Source organism: Apus apus, chromosome 20 (assembly GCF_020740795.1).
Source record: "Apus apus isolate bApuApu2 chromosome 20, bApuApu2.pri.cur, whole genome shotgun sequence".
Classification (NCBI taxonomy): domain Eukaryota; kingdom Metazoa; phylum Chordata; class Aves; order Apodiformes; family Apodidae; genus Apus; species Apus apus.
The window spans coordinates 7,451,808-7,472,483 of NC_067301.1; the positions used below are offsets into that span (position 1 = coordinate 7,451,808).

Here is a 20,676-nt window from a genome sequence, read left to right on the forward strand (position 1 = left end):
CCCTTTTAAATTACTTTTAAAAAAACTCCTTAAAACCCATTAGAACACCCCCTTTAAAACCCCTTAAAAAACACCCTTTAAACTCCTTTAAAAACCTCCTAAACCCCCTTTAAAAAAAACCCTTTAAACCCCCTTAATCCTCCTTAAAATAAAATCCTTAAAACCCCTTTAAATAAACCTTTAAAACCCCTTAGAATCCCATCTTAAAACCCTTCAAAGAAACCAAACACACCCAACCCCCTTTAAACCCCTTAAAAGACCCTTAAACCCCCTTAAAAACCTCTTAAAACCCCTTTAAAAAGCCCCTTCAACCCCCCTTACAATTAAACCTTAAAACCCCTTAAAAGACTCTTAAAACCCCTTAAAAAGACCCTTAAACCCCCTTAACCTCTTAAAACCCCTTAGAAAAAGCCCCTTTAACCCCCCTTACAATTAAACCTTAAAACCCACTAAACCCCCCTTAAAAGAACCTCTTAAACCCCCCTAAAACCCCTTCAACCCCCTGAACCCCTCCCCAGATCCCATGGGAGCAAACCCCCCATCCCTCTTCCCTTCCCCCCCCCCAAAAAAAATTCCCACAATCTCTCTTCAAACGACTCAATCATAGAAAAAAAAAAAAGCACATTTTTTTATTTTAAATCAAAACCTCACAAAAATAAAAAACCCCAACAACAAATCAAAACAACCCCCAAAACCCTTGAATAAAATAAACCCCCTGGGGGGGGGGTTGGGTGTAAAAAACCAACCCCCTCCCCCCCAAAAAATCTGCCACCACCTTAGTTTCCTCACAATAAATAGACCAAAAAAATAGAATAAATTAGGTTAAAAAACAAAAAAAGGCAACTCTGGCAGATTCATGTGAAAATGGGGGGGGAGGGGGAACCCCAAACAATTAAAATTCCCAAATCCAAGAGGAATAAAAGGAATAAATAGGGGGGGGAGGAATGAAGCCCAAATTGGTCCATTTGGGGTATTTTTTTTTATGCTTGAAATGTGGAAAATATGATAAAAAAGAGAAAAAAATTATAAAAAGGAGGAAAAACCCTCATTAAAAAGAGAGGAAAAAAATCATAAAAATAAGGAAATAATAAATCCTCCCCCTTTCCCAGCTCAAAATTGAGCTTGAAATGTCTTTTTTTTTGAGGGGGGGACACAGTTGAGGGGAGTGACACCCGTTTTGTTTTGGGGAGAATATGAATAATAATACTACAAATAAAAAACCTTAATAATAATAATAATAGGATTAATAAATAAGCCCCTCGGGGAGGAGGGGAATGGGTCTTCATTTGCTTTCAAGTATTTTTAGGGTGTAAAGGGGGGGTGGGGGGGATTTTAAATGGGGACCCCCCCAGAGCTGAACTGCTCCTGCAGCCCCAGGAGGCTGTAGATGATGCGTTTCTGGTGCCCCGGGAGCCGGACCCCGATCCTCCGGATATCCCTGGAAATCCCAAGGGAAAAAGGGAAGGATGAAGCCAAAGAAAACAGAAGGAATCAAGGTTTTTGGGATGGGAAAAGGCTGAAAAGGGTCTTGAGGGGGTGGAGGTGGGGGGAGCAAAACCACCGCACCCCCCCCAGTTTTTGTGGGATTCATTCCCAAGGGATGGGAGATGGATGTGGCTCATTCCTGGATCCTGGCCTGGGGTGGTTGGATTTTGATCCCATCCTCAGGGTCAGGGCCAAGGGCAGGGAAGTGCTTCCTGTCCCAGCACATCCCTGTTCCCGTGGGATGTGGGGGGGGTGTGGGGACAGGATGGGGACACACCATAGGGAGAGTGTGGAGACAGGATGGGGACACCATGGGGATACCATGGGGACACACCATAGGGACTATGTGGGGACAGGGTGGGAACACCATGGGGATACTATGAGGATACTATGGGGACACCATGGGGATACCATGGGGATGCACCAGGGGGACAGGATGGGGATAGTGAGGGAACAGCATGGTGACAGCAAGGGGAGAGCATGGGGACAGGATGAGGACACAAAGGGGATGTGTGGGGACACCCCAGAGGGGCAGCACAAGGGATGGTAGGGGAATACCAAGAAAAGTGCATGGAGACACCATGAGGACGGGATGGGGACACCACAGGGACAGCACGGGGCCAGGATGGGGCCAGGATGGGGGTGCAGACTCACTCGCTGGTCATCTGCAGGACCTGCTCGATGGTGCTGTATCCCGAGGCCAGGAAGGTCTCCGTGTACTGGGGCATGCGGATGGACTCCAGCCACTCGGGAACCGAGCGGAAGGGAAGCCCCTCTGCCCCACTGGTGCTGGGCAGGCGGATGGACACCCTGGGGACAGGAGGGGCAAAGTCAGGGTGTGACTGGAAAGGTGCAAAAGACCATGGAATCATGGAATGGGTTGGGTTGGAAGGGACCTGAAAGATCATCCAGTCCCAACCTGCATGGGCAGGGACACCTCCCACCAGCCCAGGCTGCTCCAAGCCCCATCCAACCTGCCCTTCAACACTGCCAGGGATGGGGCAGCCACAGCTTCCCTGGGCAACCTGGGCCAGGGTCTCACCACCCTCACAGCAAAGAATTTCCTCCTCATGTCCAACCTCAATCTCCCCTCTTCCAGTTTTAATCCATTCCCCTCATCCCATCCCTCCCTGCCCTTGTCCCAAGTCCCTCCCCAGCTTTCCTGTTGTCCCCCTGATGCAGAAAGGGATGGATGCAAAAATAGAGGCAGGAACAGCAAAATGCAAAAAAAACCCCAAAAACCCAAACCAACGTGGGAGTGGAAGGAGGGAAAGAAATGATGCAGGAACAGGAGGGAAAGCCAGGAGGGAAAAATGGAAAGATGCAAAAAAAGGGCCAGAGAAAGGGAAGCAGCAGGATGTGGAGATGCCAGGGAGGGATGCAAGAATGGGAAGGGGGAAAAAAAGTGCTGGAATGGGGAAGATGTGAGAACACAACCCAACCAGTGAGGCAAGGGTGGGCAAGTACAAAGAGTGTGGGGATCTGGGGATGCAACAGGAATCCAGGGATGGAAAGGGGCAGGAATCTGGGGGTGCAGAAATGTGAAGGTGCATAAAAGAGTGAGAGGATGCAGAGGAGTGGGAAGAGATGGGAAAAGGCAAAGCTGCAAAGGGACACAGGGACACAGGGATGGAAAGGGCAGGGACACAGGGATGGAAAGGGGCAGGGACACAGGGATACAAATAGGGATGCAAGGATGCAAAGGGACAGGGGTGGAAAGAGGGGTACAGGGATGCAGGGATGGAAAGAGGGATGCAAAGCTGCAAAGGTGCAGAGTGTGATTAAAAAAGGCAAAGAACAAACACAAGGGAAAACCCAAACGGGCCGGACAAGGATGGAAAGGTGCAAAGAGGGGTGCAGAGGGTGTGGGTGCAGGGGGTGTGGGTGCAGGGGGTGTGGGTGCAGGGGGTGTGGGTGCAGGGAGCCAGGCAGGAATTTTGAAGGTGCCCTCGAGTGTGAATCGCTCCCCTCTTCCTCCCCCTCCCCCTCCTCATCCCCTACGTCTCTCACTGGGGGTCAAAGTCTGCCAAGGCCTTGAGGGCCTCGGGGGCCCGGATAAGCTTGTCCAGGATGCTGACGATGTCGGGGAACCTGGGCCGGCGGGCGCGCTCCTGCTGCCAGCACTGCAGCATCAGCTGGTAGATGGCGGAGGGACAGTCCAGCGGCGCGGGCAGGCGGAAGCCCTCGTTGATGGCCTTCATCACCTAGGGAGGAGGAGGAGGAGGTGGGGGGGTGGGCTTCCAAAGAGGTCGTCGAGCAAGGATGCTCCCCCTCCCACCCCGCTCCAGAAGCAGGTGGCTGGCGGGGCTCACCTCGTGGTTGGAGAGCTCCCAGTAGGGCCGCTCGCCCGAGGACATCACCTCCCACATGACGATCCCGTAGCTCCAGACGTCGCTGGCCGAGGTGAACTTGCGGTAGGAAATGGCCTCGGGAGCTGTCCAGCGGATCGGGATCTTCCCGCCCTGCGGGGGCATCGGGCTCAACCCCCACCAGCCCCAAGAAACAACGTCCCCACCATGGGCAACCCCCCCACCACGGGCAACCATCCAGCCATGGACATCCACCTCACTCTGGGCAACTGCCCCATCGTGGCAGCTACCCCATCATGGGCAACCACCTCATCGTGGGCAACCACCTCATCGTGGGCAACACCCCCACCATGGACAACCACCCAACAATGGGCAACTACCCCACCACAGGCAACCCCCTCCCCAGGCAACCACCTCAACATGAGCAACACCCCCACCTTGGGCAACCCCCCAACCATGGTGGTGGCCCTTACGCTGGTGGTGTAGGTGGCTTCAGGGTCATCTTCCAAGACTCTGGAGAGCCCAAAATCAGACACTTTGCACACCAAGTTGCTGTTCACCAAGATGTTCCGGGCGGCCAGATCCCGATGGACGTAATTCATGTTGGCCAAGTACTTCATGCCGGCGGCGATGCCCCTCAACATCCCCACCAGCTGGATGACACCAAATTCCCCTTCTTTTTCCTGGGAAAAGGGGAGAATCCAGCTTTGGATCTGCTCTAGGATTCATCTTTTGTCCCACCTCTGGTGGTGGGTGTTGGTGGACACCTTGTCACCAGGTGTCACCTACCCGTAGGAACTTATCCAGAGCCCCGTTCTCCATGTACTCTGTGATGATCATGAAGGGCTTGGCTGGGAGAGGAAAGAAAAAGACCCCAAATAGGTAAAAAACCCCCAAACTCCCCCCAACCCCCCCCCCGACTTGAACCCCCAAACCTCCTCCCCCCAAAAATACCAACCCAAAAATGTCACCCCCCCAAAAAAAAGAAAAAACAACACCCACCCCCAATAACCCCTCAAAACCCTTCAAAAAACACCAACCCCCCCCAAAAGTTCAAACCCCCCAAGGAAAAAAACCCAAATTCCCAAAATACAAAAAAACCCAAAAGCCCCCCCAAGTCCCCCCCCAAAAAACCTCCAACACTCCCCAAAATCCCCCCCAAATCCAACCCCCAACCCCAAAAAAACTCCCAGATCCCCCAAACTCTCCCTAAAAACCCACCTCAAGACCTCTCCCAAAACAACACCCCCCAAGCCCCTAACCCCACCCAAAAGCCCAACCCCCCCCCCAAAAACCCTTCAACACCCCTAAACACCTTCAACCCCCCTAAAAGCCCCTAATTCCCCCAAAACTCTCCACCCCCCAAAAACCTCCCAACCCCCCCCAAATCCCAACCCCCTCCAAAAACCCAACCCCTCCAGCCCAAAAAGCCCAACAAAAATTCCCAACCCCCCCAAACTCCCCCCCCAAAAACAACCCCCCAAAACCAATCCCAACCCCCCAAAATAAAGCAACCCCAAGATAAAACAACCCCCCCCAAGTTCCCTCAACTCCCCCAAATGACATAAAAAACCACCCCCCCCAAATACCCCTCAAGTCCCCCCCAAAAATCCCAACACCCTCAAAACCAACCACCCCAAACTCCCCAGAAAAGCCCCCAATGAAACCAACCCACCCCAAAAATCTCCCCAAAGAACCACCCCAACCCCCCCATCGTTGCTCCAACCACCCTATTTTATGCAGCCTTTTTTTGGGGGTGTTTTCCAGAGAAATTGGGGTGTATTTTGGAGGGGGGGGGAGGGGTGGGGGGAGCACCCACTCACATTTGGAGACGACCCCTTCCAGACGGATGATGTTGTGGTGGCAGAACTGCCCCATGATGGTGGCTTCACCCAAGAAGTCCATCCTCTGCTTCTCCGTGTAGCCCACCTTCAGGGTCTTGATGGCCACCGGCACCTCCTTCTTCCCACGCTTCAGGGTCCCCTTGTAGACCTCTCCAAATTCCCCTGCTCAGAGAAAACCCACAAGGTGGGGGTCACACACATATTTAACCCCCTCCCCCCCCCCTCCACCTTGGTTCAATTTTGGGGTGTCTTTAGGGTGACAAAGCCACCTGAAGACCTACCGGCGCCGATGACCTTCTGGCGGGTGATGGAGGACGGATGGATCTCGGTGGTGAACTTGAGCATGGCTTGGTTGGGGTCTTCGTAGGTGTGGGGGTCGACGTAGGTCTTGAGGGGCTTCAGCTGGTCTGGGAGGTGGTGGTGGTGGGGTCAGCACCCATGGTACCCCCCACCTGTCCCTGTTGATCCCACCATCCCGTTGCTCACCTGACTTGGAGAAGTAGACGTCCTCGGAGGACTGGCGTGGCCGTGACCTTCTCTTCCTGTGGAAAACCAGTGGTTTGACCCCAAAAATCCCCCCTTGCCCACCTTTGGTGGTGGAAAAGTGGCAATTTTGGGTTTTGGGAGGGTTTTTTTAGGTCTCCTCACCGCCGGAGGACGTAGAGAAGAGCGACCAAGATGAGGACGACGAAGATGACACCTGCGATGGAGCCGGCAACGACCGCGGTGGATGCCATGGACTCGGTGTCTGTGAGGACAATTCAGGGGAGTTTGGGGTGACCCAGGCACCCCCCCTGGGCCCCCCACCCCCAAATCCTGCCCCTGCCTTGGTCCTCACCTTCAGGCAGGGTCTGGAACTCGTGCTGGGGGCTGAAGGCCCCGTGGCCATCCGGGGTGAGCGCCTGGACACGCACCACGTAGGTGGTGGCAGGGGACAACTTGGGGAGGGTGACAGAGGTGTCCTCACAGCGCAGCACTGAGTAGCTGTTCTCGTCCACCTGGGGACATGGGGGAGGTGACATGGGTGGGGGTGACATGGGTGGAGGGGACATGGATGGGGCTGTGGGTGAAGGTGACGTGGATGGGGGTGTGGGTGGAGGTGAGATAGATGGAGGTGACACAGATGGAAGATGAGGATGGAGGTGATACAGATGGAGGTGTGATGGACCAGAGGTGACATGGAGGTGGGATGGAGGGAGGTGACATGGAAGTGACATGGATGGGGACAAGGATGGAGGTGACATGGATGGAGATGGCATGGATGGAGGTGATGGGGATGGGGGAAAGAATGGAGGTGATGCAGATGGAGGGGTGACAGGTGAAGGTGACATGATGGAGGGATGATGTGGATGGGCTTGACACGGATGGGGACAAGGATGGAGATGACAGGGATGGGGGTGACGGGCTGAAGCCATGAGATGAGATGGACCTTCTTGCTGTAGGTGACCTCGTACTTCCAGACCCGACTCTGCTGCCGCAGCGGCACCGTCCAGGAGAGGACCAGGCTGGTGGCCGTCCGTCCATCCAGGCTCACCGACGTCACCCGGGGTGGCTCTGCCACATGGGGACAAGGACATCACAGAGGTGTCCCCAGGTGGGGGACAGGGATGTGATGGAGGTGTCCCCAGGGGGTAAGAGGGATGTCACAGAGGCATCCCCAGCTGGGAAGGGAAGCTGTGGGAGATGCTGGTGGCCCCTTACCCGTCTGGTTGACGCTGATGGTGGCAGTGGCCAGGCTGCGCTGGGGGCTGAAGGGGGACACCCCGTTCCGGGCCTCCACCGTGAAGGTGTAGTTGACGTGTGGCTCCAGGTCGGTGACAGTCACCCCCGTCCCCGTCAAGCCCTGGGGGGGCAGGGAGTAGCGGACCCCCCCGTCGCAGGGCCGGCACTCCCCCCCCCTCCGGCCAGCACTGGTGGCAGGTGACGCTGTAGGTGACATCCCCACGGCCACCCGTGTCGGCGGGGGGGGCCCAACGCAGCTGCACCGCGGCCCCCAGCCCCACGGCCGTGAGGCCTTGGGGGGGCGAGGGGGGACCTGTTGAGGGGGGGAAACACAGAGAGGGGGGGGGGGTGAGGGGTGGGGTGGTGGCGCCGTGCCTCAGTTTACCCCTCCCCGTGGCAGTTGTCACTTACGGGTGCAGGGGTCGCCGGGGGGGGTCGTCGGGGGCGCGGGAGAAGCCGTCCTGGCAGGGACAGGCAGCAGCAGCAGGGGGGGCAGGCAGCGTGTTGGGGGGGCAGGGCTGGCAGCCCCCCGGGGACACCCCGGCCTTGAAGGAGCCGGGGGGACAGGCTGGGTGGGGGACACACACTCAATGACACCGGTGAGACACCTTGTCCCCCTTCCCCACCCACCCTGAGGGCTCCATTTCTATTCTCCATGCCCCCCCCGGCCCCTCCCCGATTTCCATCTCAATCCCAATTTCCAACCCCCCATCCAAACTGACATCCCCATGATCCCAATTCCTCCCTGTTATCCCACTTCTCCCCATAATTCAAATTGACACCCCGAAAGCCCCATTTCCACCCCATCATCCCAGTTCCCACATCATCCCCATTTCATCCACAATCCTAATTTCCACTCCTCAATCCCAATTCCCCACAATCCAAATTTATACACTCACAGTCCAAATTTACACCCCCACAATCCCAACTGCCCACAATCCCAATTCCCAATCCAATCCCACAATCCCAATTTCCACCCCCACAACCTCAATTCCCCACAATCCCAATTCCCAATCCCATCATCCCAATTCCCAATCCCATATTATACCCCCACAATTCAAATTCATACCCCCGTGATACCACTTCCAACCCCTGTAATCCCAGTTCCCTCCCCATAATCCCAATTTCCATCCCCACAATTCCCACTTCTTCCCCCAATCCCACGTCTTCCCCTAATCCCAGTTCCCCCCCAGTCCCACTTCTTGCCCCAATCCCACTTCCCCCAATCCCACTTCTTCCCCCCAGATCCCACTTCCCCCCTAGTCCCACTTCTTGCCCCAATCCCACTTCCCCCCAGATCCCACGTCTTCTCCCAATCCCATGTCTTCCCACCCCACTCCCCCGGTCCCACCCCATCCCTACCTTGGCAGGTGTCCCCCACTCTCTGGTGGCCCTCCCGGCACTGACACTCCCCGATGGGCACCAGCCACTCCCCCTCAGGGTTGCAGTGCAGCGCGGGCTCCTGCTGGGCCACCACGGCCTCCTCCACGCAGGTCCCCTGCACCTCCACCAAGGTCTGCGAGTCCACGCCGGCCACCGTGGCTGGGAACCTGGCCATGCCCCTCACCACCTCTGGACACCTCTTGTAGTAGATGCGGACGGAGAGCAAGGCCACGCAAGCTCCCAGATCCTGGAAGGCCAAGTAGAAACCTTTCCTCCGGAGAGGTCCCACCGACCTCACCTCCAGGTTCAGCTTGACATTGCGGGAGGCGAAATCCTCCTGGACGGTGATTTCATCCGGAGCGATGGTGTCGATCTTCTTGAATTGCCTCTTCTGGAAGTTGGTGCCATAATCCACGTCGGATTCGGCATAGTAGAGGTTGAAGGTCTCCTTGCAGGAGCCCCCACCCGCGGTGGGGAAGCTGTTGCAGTCACGGACGGTGAACTGGAGCTCGATGAAGATGCGCTGGGCCACCCCGCGGTAGATCCAGTTGGTGCGGAGCCAGTTCTCCTGCTCGCCCTCCAGGACGTTGCACACCGAGTAGATGTAGATCAAGGAGTCGTTCAGCACGTTCTGCAGCAGGTCCCACTGCTCCCCCCACCCCCCCAGAGAAACGGGGGTTATGTGGGGGAGAAACTGAGGCAAGGGTGGGTGGTGCCCCTGGTCCCCATGGGTGCACTTGTCCTCATCGCCATGGATGTCGCTGCCTTCATATTCATGGGCATCCCCATCCACATGGATGTCCCCATGGAGGTCCCAGTCCCTGTGGAGGTCCCCGTCCCCACAGAGGTCCCTGATCTCCATGGAGGTCCCTGTCCCCACTGAGGTCCCCATGGATGCCCCTATCCCCATCCTCATGGGTGTCCCCGTCCCCAGAGATGTCCCCATTCCCATCCCCATTCCCATGGAGGTCCCTGTTCCCACCCCCATGGGCTGCCCCATCCCCAAGGCTGCCTCATTCCCATCTCCATGGATGTCCCCATTCCCATCCCCACCCCCGTGCACGTTCCCATCCCCAGGGAGGTCCCTGGTGCTCACCCCTTTGCCATAGGGGTGGGTCAGCCAGCCCAGCTCCCCTTGTGCCTTGGCGAAGTCCAGCAGAACCACTATGGGGAGAGGAGGTGTTAGTGGGGTGGGTGCAAAGCCTGGAAGATGCCACCAGGACCCACGGATGGCCCCGGGACATGCAGATGCCACCAATTCACCCAGATGCCTCTTGGATCTATGGATGTCCCTCAGGACCCACGGACACCCCCAGGACCCATGGATGTCCCTCAGGACCCACAAATGTCCCTAGGACCTACAGATGTCCCTGGGACCCACGGATGTCCCCAAGGTCCACAGATATCCTTGAAACCAACGGATGTCCCCTAGTACCCATGGATGCACCCAGGATCCATGGATGTCTCTGGGACCCATGCATATTCCCAAGGACCTACAGATGTCCCCGAGATCCACAGATGTTCCCCAGGGACCCATAATTGCCCCAAGGGATGATAAATGTCCTCAAGATCCACAGATGTCCCCTGAGACCTCTAGATGTCCTTGGGACCCATAGATGTCCCCCAAGACCCATGGATGTCCCTGGGACCCATGCATGTCTCCAGGACCCATAAATGTCCCAAGTGACCCAGAAATGTCCTCAGGACTCACAGATGCCCCCCAGGACCCACAGACACCCCTGTGACCTACGGACACCTCCAGGATCCATCTATGTCCTTAGGACCCATGGATGTCCCCCAGGGCCTATGAAATTCCCCGTGACCCACGGATGTCCCCAGGACCTTCAGCCCCCCCGGTCCCTCCTGGCTGTCCCCGTGTCCCGCAGCCCCCGGGACGCGCCGGGCGGGGCCGGATCCCGGTGGAGGCGGAGGCAGCCGGGCGGGAAGCTCGGGGGGTGCCCCCCCCCGATGAATCACCCCCCAGGAATGTGCCCGGATGCCTGGGTTCCCCCTGCTGAACGGGGCGGGGGGGACACACACGGACGGATGGACCCCCCCCCCCCAACCTCCCACCCACCCCCTCTGCTGAGAACGGGCGAGTTCATGACACGCGCCAAGAGGGGAACGCCTAGTGGGGGGGGACGGACACCCCAAGGATCTGGTTTTGGGGACACACACACCACGCCCCCCAGCCGTGCCCAGGGTCAGGAAGGATGCCGGGCGGATATCCCGGTTTTCCTGAGGCTGGAATTCCCCCCCCCCCACCTCCCCGTGCACCTCCGGAGAGCGGAAAGGCGGCGGGAGCTGAGCTGGTGGGTTCTCTCAGGGTGTCCCCCCGTGTGTCCCCCCAGGCCGTGGTGGGGGAGAAACCCGGGGCTGGGCCGCTGAGTCAAGGGGTGCAGCACCCCAGGGTGCACCCAAGCCCGGGGCCAGCGGCGGGGCCGGCATCCCCGGGGGCATCTGCACCCCCGGGGGCATCTGCACCCCTGGGGGCATCTGCACCCCCGCGCCACGGCCACCAGCACCTGCACCTCCACCTCCATCACCAACACCCCCCCCCACCACCCCCACCGTCAACTTGGCCACCACGACCACCTCCTCCATTGGCCAACACCTCCACCAGCGTGCCCAGCACCCCCACCACGGCCACCCCCCCCCCCCACCTGCAGCCCCTGCTGTCACCACCACACTCCACATCTGCATCCCCATCCCCATCCCCTTGTCCCATCACCATTCCAATCCCCCTCCCCATCCTCATCTTAATCCTATCCCGTCCCAATCCCATCCCAGTTCCATTCCCATTCCCTTCTCAATCCCAAACCCACTCCAGCCCCCTCCCCATCCCCATCTTGTCCCTATTCCCTTCCCATCCCCACCCAATCCCAATCCTCAACTAAACCCCAATCCCAAAATGAAATTTACACTGAACCCCAATCCCAAAATTCATCCCACTCCCTATTCCCATGCCAATCTGAATCCAAAACCCATCCCCTCCTACTCAATCCCAATCTCCCCACCTTCAGGAACACCCCAACCCTCAAACCAGGTGCTGCAGGATCCAGCTGGGACCCCCAGCACCCCCGACTCCGCCAATCCCATGGGATTTCACCCTTCCCAACCGTTGGGAATCACCCCCAAGTCCCAGTACCCTCCCAATCCCACTCCTCTCCCAACACCTGCCCCATTTTTGCCCCCAAATCCCTCTGGCCTCAAGGATCCCTCCCAGGAACTGGCACTTTGGGAACACACCCCAGCTCCTGCCGCAGCCCCGGGGGTGTCCCCCCCAAAAACCTTCCCCCCCCAGCAGGTAAAACCCCCACATTTGGGGTTTTTTTACCCCATTTCCATGTTTTTCGGGCTTATTTCCCACCCCAACCACCGATTCATTTCCATTCGGAGCCGGATCCCTCCAGCAACAACGAATTCAACTCTTAGAGGGACTTTCTAGAAACCTAAATTTTTAAAAATTCAACATATCTTGATATTTTTTAAGCGATTTTCCCTTTTCTTTTTTTTTTAGCCCCCAAAACCCCCCAAACTCAACCCAAAATCGGGCTGAGAAGCAGAGGCCGAAACTCCGCTTGTTTGCTTCATTTCCCCACCACTTTTTGGGATTTTCCTGACATTGTTTTCCAGCTCTCCCGGCCGGATCCTGCCCGGCCCTTCACCGCCCAGACCAAACACTCCATTTTGGGGGGATTTTCCCTTTTTTGACCACTTTTCCTCTTCATTCCCTCCGCTCTCCCTGCTCGTTTTGGGCGGGGGGGGGGGGAATCCAGCGGGATCCAGCCCCGCCGGACGCTCCGTATGTGGGAAAAACTGCCCAGAACTCTTGAATTTCCTCTTATTTTAGCGTTTCCTCTCATAATTTACCTTCCCCCCTAACTTACCTCCTCCCCATAATTAACCTTCCCCCCCTAATTTGCTTTTGCCCCCCAATTTACCGTGTCCCCCCCTCATTTCATCCCCCCGTTTCAGCTCTTCCCCCTCATTTTCTCTTATTTTCCCCTCCTTTTCAACTTTTTCCCCCCTTTTAATGTTTTTTACCCTTATTTTAACTTTTCCCCCCGAATTTACCTTCCCCCCCCCCACTTCAGCCCCCCCTTTCTACCTTCCCCCCCCATTTTACCTTTCCTCCCCATTTTACTTCCCCCCCACCTCCATTCTTACCTTCCCCTCCTTTCAACTTTTCCCCGTTTCCAACTTTTTTTCCCTCCTCCTCAACTTGTTACCCTTTTCGAAACCTTTTTTAAACCTTTTAAAACTTTTCCCCCTTTTTAAGCTCCCCCCCCCTCCATTTCCTTCCCCCCCCCCAACCGATGATTCACCCCTTTTTTTGGGGGGTGAGAGAATGAAAACCCCCCTGATCACCTTTCCCTGTAGAGAAGCTCCCGCAGCCCCCCAACCCCCAAAATCACCCCAAATCACCCCAAAAACCTTCAGCACCCCCTTGGGTACCCCCCCCCACCCCCAGCCCCCCCAACAAGCAGGTTTTGGGGTGTCCCCCCCTTTCCCAAACTCACCTTCCTCGGCTGCCACAGGGGAGAGGAAGAGGAGGAAGAGGAGGACGAAGGTTTTGGGGGTACCCGCCATGGGGGGTGGCGGGTTTCGGGGTGCACCCGGCAGCACCCAGAGCTGGGGGGGGGTGTGGGGCCCGGCACCCGCTCCTGTTCATTCATGTCCCGGATGACGTCACGCGGCCCCGCCCTCTCTTAAAGGGGCAGGAGCCGTTCCCAGTGCTCACCAGTACGGGATTGGGAAGGGCTGAAAGGTGGGGAAGCCGGGGGGGGGTTAAAGAGGGGGTGGGGGGGTCTCCCCAGCGCTGTGCGTGACACACACACCTCCCTCCATCCGGCTCTGAAGGGGTTAAACGCCCCCCCCGTTCTCCCCTCTCCTCCTTTTCATTCATGAAGCAGCGTGGGAAGGGACGGGGGGGGCGGCAGCCAATGGGAGCAGGGGGCGGGGCCAGGCGGCTACTACCGGCTCCTCCTCCCCCCGCCCACCCGGGAGGTGCTGAGGGGGGGGGGGGGTTGGTTTTTTGGGGGGGCACCCCCCGCACCCCTTTTCCCGCAGCCTCTGGGTCGGACAGAAATCGGCGTTTTCTGGCCCAAAAAGCATCGCTGGGAGGGGTCGTGGGGGGGGGGGAGGATCTGGCCCCGGCACCACAAACCTGGCACCACCCCCTCCCCCCCCCCCGCACCCCAAATCCTGCATCGTCCACAGCACCCTAAATCCCCCAGCACCTTCATCTCCAGCACCCCCCAAAGTCCACAGCACCCCTATTTCCAACACCCCCATCCCCCAAAACCCCCAGCACCTCTATCTCCTGCACCCTCCACCCCACAAATTCCTCAGCACCCCAAATCCCCAAGACCCTGAATCTGCAACCCCCCCCCCATCCCCTTCCCCACCAGCACCCCAAAATCCCCCAGCACCCTGAAACACCACAAATCCCCAACCCCCCCTACCCCTAGCACCTCCCACCCCCCAAATCCCCCAGCACCCCAAAACTCCCCCCACACCCCAAAACACCACAAATCCCCCAGCACCCCCCACCCAGACAAGTCAGAGCAACTCATGGATCTTTTTGCTGAACAACTGTAAATTTTGGTAAAAAACAACCCCTTCCTCCCCCCTCCCCCCCCCAGAGCCTCCCTCTTTGCTGCCCAGTGCATTGAGGCCCCCCCTGCCCCCCAAAACCTGCCCAGTAGGCAGGGGGTTCAGGGGGACACACACCCCTCTCCCCCCGGGGTGACACCAGCAGCAATTTGGTCCCTCTGCCAGAGCCTCTCGGCCAGGGCGTCGAGGAGGGGGGCGACCCGGGCCACCCCCCCCCCGGCCCCCCCAAGCCCCCGGCCCCCAGCCCGCCCGCAGCACCCGCAGCCCCCACCTCCCCTCGAAGGCTGTCACATCCCCCTCCGACACGTCTGCCTGGGAGGAGAGATCGAATCTGGTGGGGGGGACACCCAGGGTCAAGGGAGACACCAACATCCTGAAAAATTCCCCCCCAAAATCAGTGGGAGCTGCCAATCCATCGCGGTGATGAAGTGTGCACGTTCTCAGCCTACTGAGATACCAAGTGGGGTGAACTACAGGGGTGTAAACCTGTTTGCGGGGGGGACACATGGTCAAGGGAGACACTGACACCCAAACCTGATTGTGGGGGGGGGACACTGTCAAGGGGGACACCAACACCCCAAACTCCCCCCCAGGCTCACTCAAAATTCAACAGGAGCTACCATAACCATCGGAGTGATGAAGTGTGAGTGTTCTCAGCCTACTGAGGTACCAAGTGGGGTGAGCTACAGGGATGTAAACCTGTTTGTGGGGGGGGGACACATGGTCAAGGGAGACACCGACACCCTAAGAAATCCCTCGGGGGCAAAACCCCCTAAAAATAAATAGGAGCTGCCAACCAATCGGTGTGACGAGGTGTGCACGTTCTCAGACTTCAAGTGGGGTGAAATATGGAGGTGCAAACCTGCTTATGAGGGGCATGCAGACACCCCCCTCCCCCACTCCAGGACCCCCTCCCCGAGAAGGATACTTGGTGCCAACGACCACCCTAAGGAGCTTTTCTTCATCAGGTCCCAGCACCCGGCTCATCTGGGCCGGCAGCTCCTCGAAGGACGAGCGGTCGGTGAAGGAGAAAAGGAAGAGGACGGCGTCTGCCTCCTCCTTACAAGACTGGGGGGGGCACAACCACCATCACAGGGGGGTCCTCTGTGTGTGTGTGCCTCCCCCCCCCCCCCAAATATTTGTGTGGACTCACAGGCAGGAGATACTCAAACTTCCTCAGGGCCCCGTCGCCGCAATCCCAGAAATGGAGCTGGAAGATGATGGGGCGGTTGGTGGCCCGGACCTTGGCTGGCCAGTAGACAGTGGAGACCTCTATACCTGTGGGGGGACATACATTGTCACCCCCAGGGGACATCAGGGGTGCTCTCACCACCCTCCCCTCCCCAAATAGGTGACATACCCAGGGTCTCGTGGTGGATGGGGGGCACGGGGGTCCCCACCAGCGTGGCCACCAGGGCGGTCTTGCCCACGCCGCTCTTGCCGGAGACGAAGAGTTTGTAGGTGATGGTGGGGGCAGCCAGGGCGGGGGGCAGGGCTGGGTGCTCCAGCAGAGCTGGGAGAAAGGTGGGGGGATTGTTATTTTGGGGTATTTGTACCTCATTTGTGTGTGTGTGTGTGTGTGTGTGTGCGTGTGTGTGTGTGTCTCACCAAAAACTCTGCGCTGGTTCTTCCGGAGGATGGAGTCCAGGTAGGGGCGGCCATCGGGGGAGAGGAGCCAGCCCGGCTCCAGGGCTGGGCCCCCCGGCGCTGCCATGGGCCCCCCTGAAAGCTGGGGGGACAGGGGAGACCCCCCCACACACAAACCTTCCCCCGTGGGGTGGAGCAGCGTGAGGTTCCCACCCCGGGGACCCTGAACGTCCTTGGGGGTCCCAGCATCCTGCCACGGGGTCCCTCAACCCCCTCCACGGGGCCCCTGCTCCCCCCAGGGTCCCTGACCCCCAGGGGGGTCCCTGAACACCCCCTCGGGTCTCTGCTCCCTCCCCGGGGTCCCAACGTCCTCCTTTGGGCTCCCTGAACCCCCCCCGGGGTCCTTGTGCCCCCTCGGGGGTCTCTGAACCGCCCCCTGGGGGTCTCTGCCCCCTCCCGGGTTCCCAGCATCCTCCCATGGGGTCCCTGAACCCCTCCCATGGGGTCCCTTGAACCCCCCTAATGGGGTCCCTGCCCCCCCCGGATCCCTTGAGCCCCCCCTGCGGTCTCTGTCCCCCCCGAGGTCCCAGCATCCTCCCAGGGGGTCCCTAAACGCCCCCGTGTTGTACTTGACCCACCTTATGAAGCCCCTGTGCCCTCCCCCGGGGTCCCTGACACCCTCCGGGGTCCCTGAACCCCCCACAGGGTCCCCAAACACCCCCCCCCAGCCCCCCTCCCCCCCCCCAACCTGCGGTCGCTTCCGCCTCGGGACGGTGCCGGGGAGGGGGCGTGGCCTGGACTAAGCCCCGCCCCCTTGGCCGCCGCGCATGCGCGGGGGGCGGCGATGGGGGGCACGTGCAGACCCCAGCCCCATTATGGGGGGTCCCCATGGGGAGACCCCGACCCTATTCGGGGGGCACATGGGGTGTAGGGACCCTAAACCCTGTGGGGTGGGGGAGCTGACGCGATGGGGGGGCTCTGTGGGGTGTGGGAGACCCCGACCCTATTGGGGTGTGGGGGGAACCTAAAGGGTGTGGGGGCCCTACGGGTGAATTGGGGCTGGGGGGAACCCCCCACAGCCCCAGGAAGGGGGGGGGGGAAGAACATAGCCCCCAGTTTTGGGGGGGGGGGCTTTGGGGGTCCCACATTCCAGCCCTGGCAGGATTTGGGATCTCCAGCTCCAATTTTCACCCCCCTAGATTCTGGGATCCCCAATTTCCAACCCTCTCCCCCTTTTCTGACCACCCCCTTTCCCTCCCCCCCCTTTTCCCTCCCCCCTCTACCTCTTACTCCAACCCCCCCCGGAAAAAATATTGCCCTTTTTTTACCCAACCAAACCCCAACCCCCCCCCAATTTTTGTCACCCCAAAACTCCCAGGACCTCCCTCCCCCCCCCAAAGGACCAACCATCCATTTATTTTCTTTTTTATTTGTTAAACCGCTAAAAATCCATCGGGATGAGGCGGGGGGGGGACACACACATCCATTAAACCCCCCAAAAAAAACCCCAAAACAAACAACAAACCATCCCAAAACCCCCAAAAAACCATGTACACAAGATTTTAAATATCACCAAAAAAAACCCTTTTTCATTCCCAGGCTCAGCTGAGCCTGAGGTGACAAAGGGGGGGGACACCTGAGTGACGGGGGGGACACACACCTCGCTCACAGCACCATTGGCTTGTTGGGGGGGGGAGGCAGATTTTGGGGTGAATTTACTCTTTATTGTGCAGAATGACCCTTTGTGGGGCCAGAAGGAGGGAGGGAGGACCTGGCTGCTCGGGGGGGTTGGGGCTGGTTGGGGTTTTGGGGGCAGTTGTGGGGATTTGGGGATTGGTTATAGGGATTTTGGGGCCAGTTTTGCAGCCAGTTATGGGGATTTTGTGACCAGTTCGATTTTGGGACTGGTTATGGGGGTTTTGGAACCAGTTATAGGGATTCTGGGGCCAGTTGTGGGGATTTTGGGACCGGTTATGGTTCTTTTGGGACCTTTGGAGTTTGGAGACCATGTAAACGTTGGGAAAACACCCCTGGAGGGATGATTCGCTCAAGGGGAACATCAACCCACCATCCATCCCTTATTTTTTTGGGTGTGGACTGACAAGAAACATGCAAAGGGGACGAAGGAACCAAAGCCAAAGTCCCCAACCACCTTCCCCACGGTGAAGCTTCAGGTGGGAAATATTCCATAGGTGCTCCTGAGGTTTGGGGGGCAAAAAGGGGGATGTGGGACAAAAATTGCCTTCCCTTGGGAAAAATCAGATCTGTTTTTGGGGATGGGAGAGGTTGGATTTAATGAGGATTTATTTACAGAGGTGGAAAGGCCCCAGAAAGAGTAAAACCCTCCCTTGTCCCCCCGGGTGGTTGGGATGTGATTTAAGGCTCTGACCGGCAAAAGAAAGCTCCGTGGGGATGGAAAAACCACCCAAAAATGGGGAAAAAAGAGGGGAAAGGGGCCACTTCATGGCACTGCCGGCTTGGGGAGGGTTCTTTCCTTTTTGTTTGTTGACTAAAATTGGGCCAAATCCACCCATTTTGTCCCCTCCCATCAAAGGGGATGGAGGGAGGTTGTCTACAGGTTCAATCCCTTGGGATTTGTGTTTGGAATCTTTGTAGGAGGCAGGTGCAAAGATGAGGGGGGTGGTTACTGCTGGTGGGGCTGCTCATGACCCCAAATTGACCAGTATTTCTCTTTTTTTGGCTGGAATATTAAAGAAAAAAGCCTGTTCCCAAGCTCTGAGGTGATGGTTCAGCCTCCAGCGGGTTCGGGTTGTTGGGTGAAACGAAACCTTCAAGGTTAAAAGGGAACCACGTTCCTCAGCTTTGGGGGAATTTTGAGAGAATAATGGGATTTGGAGAGTAAATGGTGGTTTTGGTTGATCAGGAGGGATCAGGGTTGATCCCTGTCCTGGTCTGAGCCAGGATGAAGCCTGATCCAGCAGGTAGGTAGAGGAGGATGCTAAAGCCTGGCTAATTCTTCATGTTTTTGGCATTTTGACCCAAAAATCCCTCTGTTTTCTTCCTTCTAAGGGTCCTGGCTGGATGAGAGGAAGGAGAGTGGCAGGCCAAGGGGATGAGAGGCAGGAAAAAGGCATCATGTTGGTGTCCAGCAAAGGTCTGCAGTGCTGGAAGACTCCCACGGAGGGTATTGCTGCTGTTTTCCTTACGGAACAAGCACGGGAATACCCGGTGCTCAAGCAAAAGTGCCCACGGGTTCTTTGGTTGGTTCCTACAAAACCACTTTTCCTCCCATCCCACCAGGAAATCCAGAGAGACAAAATCTCTCCAAGCCCTGGCAAAACAACCCCAACCTCCAGAGGATCCAGGATGGCAGAATTCCCTACCTGCTCATCCCAACTCCTCGGCTCGGATGGCAGCGACGCGGGTCCTTCCCTGCCTGGGAATCACCAGTCAGGGAACTGGGCTGTTACTGGGAACCGGCGGGGCAGCACTGGAGGTTTTGCTTGGATTTTTATTGGTTTCTTGCTCCCTAATTCACAGTTTGAACGCCTGCGTGACAGGGAAAGGGCTCGGGGAGGAGAGGGAAGAGGCAGAGGGAGGGAGGGGAGGAGGTGACGGTGGCTGGGGCCGCATTATCTCTTTGCTCGCACAAAGTACAAGGCATTTGTTTTGGGATAATATTTCACGTTTTGTTTCTTGTCCATGAGGCCACCAAATATGATCAGCTCCCCTCGGCCTTGAACCACCGTGTGTAAACTGGTTTCAGGTGGTCCCACCACAGAACTGCTGTTGAACACTTTCCATTTGACTCGTCCTTTTTCCTTGGTGTCTTTAATGTCCAGGACGTACATCTGCATGGGTTTGCAGTTCATGCTCTGGTACAAAGGCTTCCCCACGTTGAGGGACTGGGGAGGGTGGTGGCCCAGGCGGCGGGCGATGGGAGGTATGGAATGGCCATCACCTTGGGTAGAGCCCGGACGTGCTGATGAGCCCGTCTCGGAGCTTGGAGACCCTGGAGAAGAAGCCAAGGGTGGGCTCAAGGCTGCAGAAGCTGAGGAACCTTTGGAAGAAAGAGCTTTGACAGCTTCCAAGCTCCTCCGGAGCGCGCCGGGGGACACGGCCCCGGGGAGGGAGCTGGCGCCGTGGGGCGGGGTGTGGACGCCGTTGGTTTGCTCGGGTGGGTTCCTCACTGTCCTGCCCTCCACACCCTCCATCTGGCAGATGATGGAGCTGGGTTTTTGTTCCCAGCTCAGCTCGACGGATCCTAACCTCAGGTCCTTCTGCTCCGGCAGGGACCCCCGGCGCGGCGCCAAGGCCAACCCTGGTTTGAGGTCGTAGCCCTCGGCTGCCGAGGGTGTGCTGGGTGACACCACCTGCACCGGGCTGTCCAAGGAGCCCCCGCCGCCCGCCGCGGCCCCGGGGGACAAACTCCCACCGTTGAGCACTGGGGAACTGTCCCCTCTGGCTGGGGAGAGGCTGCCTTCCCGGGATCCCGAAGGGGTTTGTCTCTGTGCTCTGGGTCTCAAGGTGCCCCAGCGGCCGTTGACACAAGGAGCCTCATCCGCGTTCCTGACGGGAGATTGGGAGCGATATTCCCGCGTCTCGGGCCCCAGGGCGGGCGGGGTGGCGCTGATGGGAGAGGGGCGAGAGTTGAGGCTGGGGCTGAGCGGGGCTCTCCCACTGGGAGCTTGGCTGAAGACCACCACGCACTGTCCCACCTGGAAGAGGAGAAGGGAAGAGGTGACAGATGGCAAAGGTGACCCAGA

General features: G+C 58.0%; 3 protein-coding genes across 3 annotated transcripts in view; all 3 read right to left on the reverse strand.

Moving 5' to 3' along the window:
* Positions 1-604: 604 nt before the first annotated feature.
* EPHA2 (EPH receptor A2) lies at positions 605-13,977 on the reverse strand. The gene is given in 19 exon segments (XM_051637420.1): positions 605-1,438; positions 2,140-2,295; positions 3,496-3,689; positions 3,798-3,947; positions 4,268-4,477; positions 4,584-4,645; positions 5,618-5,800; positions 5,920-6,045; positions 6,125-6,180; positions 6,287-6,386; positions 6,477-6,636; positions 7,068-7,192; positions 7,340-7,535; positions 7,537-7,673; positions 7,772-7,781; positions 7,783-7,928; positions 8,723-9,389; positions 9,840-9,907; positions 13,267-13,977. Coding segments are annotated over 19 exon segments (2,922 nt in total). The 5' UTR covers positions 13,337-13,977; the 3' UTR covers positions 605-1,332.
* Positions 13,978-14,727: 750 nt separating this feature from the next.
* Positions 14,728-16,735, reverse strand: CPLANE2 (ciliogenesis and planar polarity effector complex subunit 2). The gene is made up of 6 exons (XM_051637421.1): positions 16,698-16,735; positions 15,971-16,126; positions 15,723-15,875; positions 15,516-15,640; positions 15,291-15,430; positions 14,728-14,848 (listed from the first exon to the last, which is right to left on the reverse strand). Exons 2-6 carry the CDS (start codon positions 16,074-16,076, stop codon positions 14,833-14,835), a joined length of 540 nt encoding a protein of 179 aa, XP_051493381.1. The 5' UTR covers positions 16,077-16,126; positions 16,698-16,735; the 3' UTR covers positions 14,728-14,832.
* A 627-nt stretch (positions 16,736-17,362) lies between these two features.
* FBXO42 (F-box protein 42) overlaps positions 17,363-20,676 on the reverse strand; it is a 53,345-nt gene continuing 50,031 nt past the window's right edge. Inside the window, exon 10 of the mRNA XM_051637448.1 lies at positions 17,363-20,628. Coding sequence (XP_051493408.1) covers positions 19,543-20,628 — 1,086 coding nt within the window. The 3' untranslated portion in view covers positions 17,363-19,542. The remainder of the gene's footprint in view (positions 20,629-20,676) is intronic.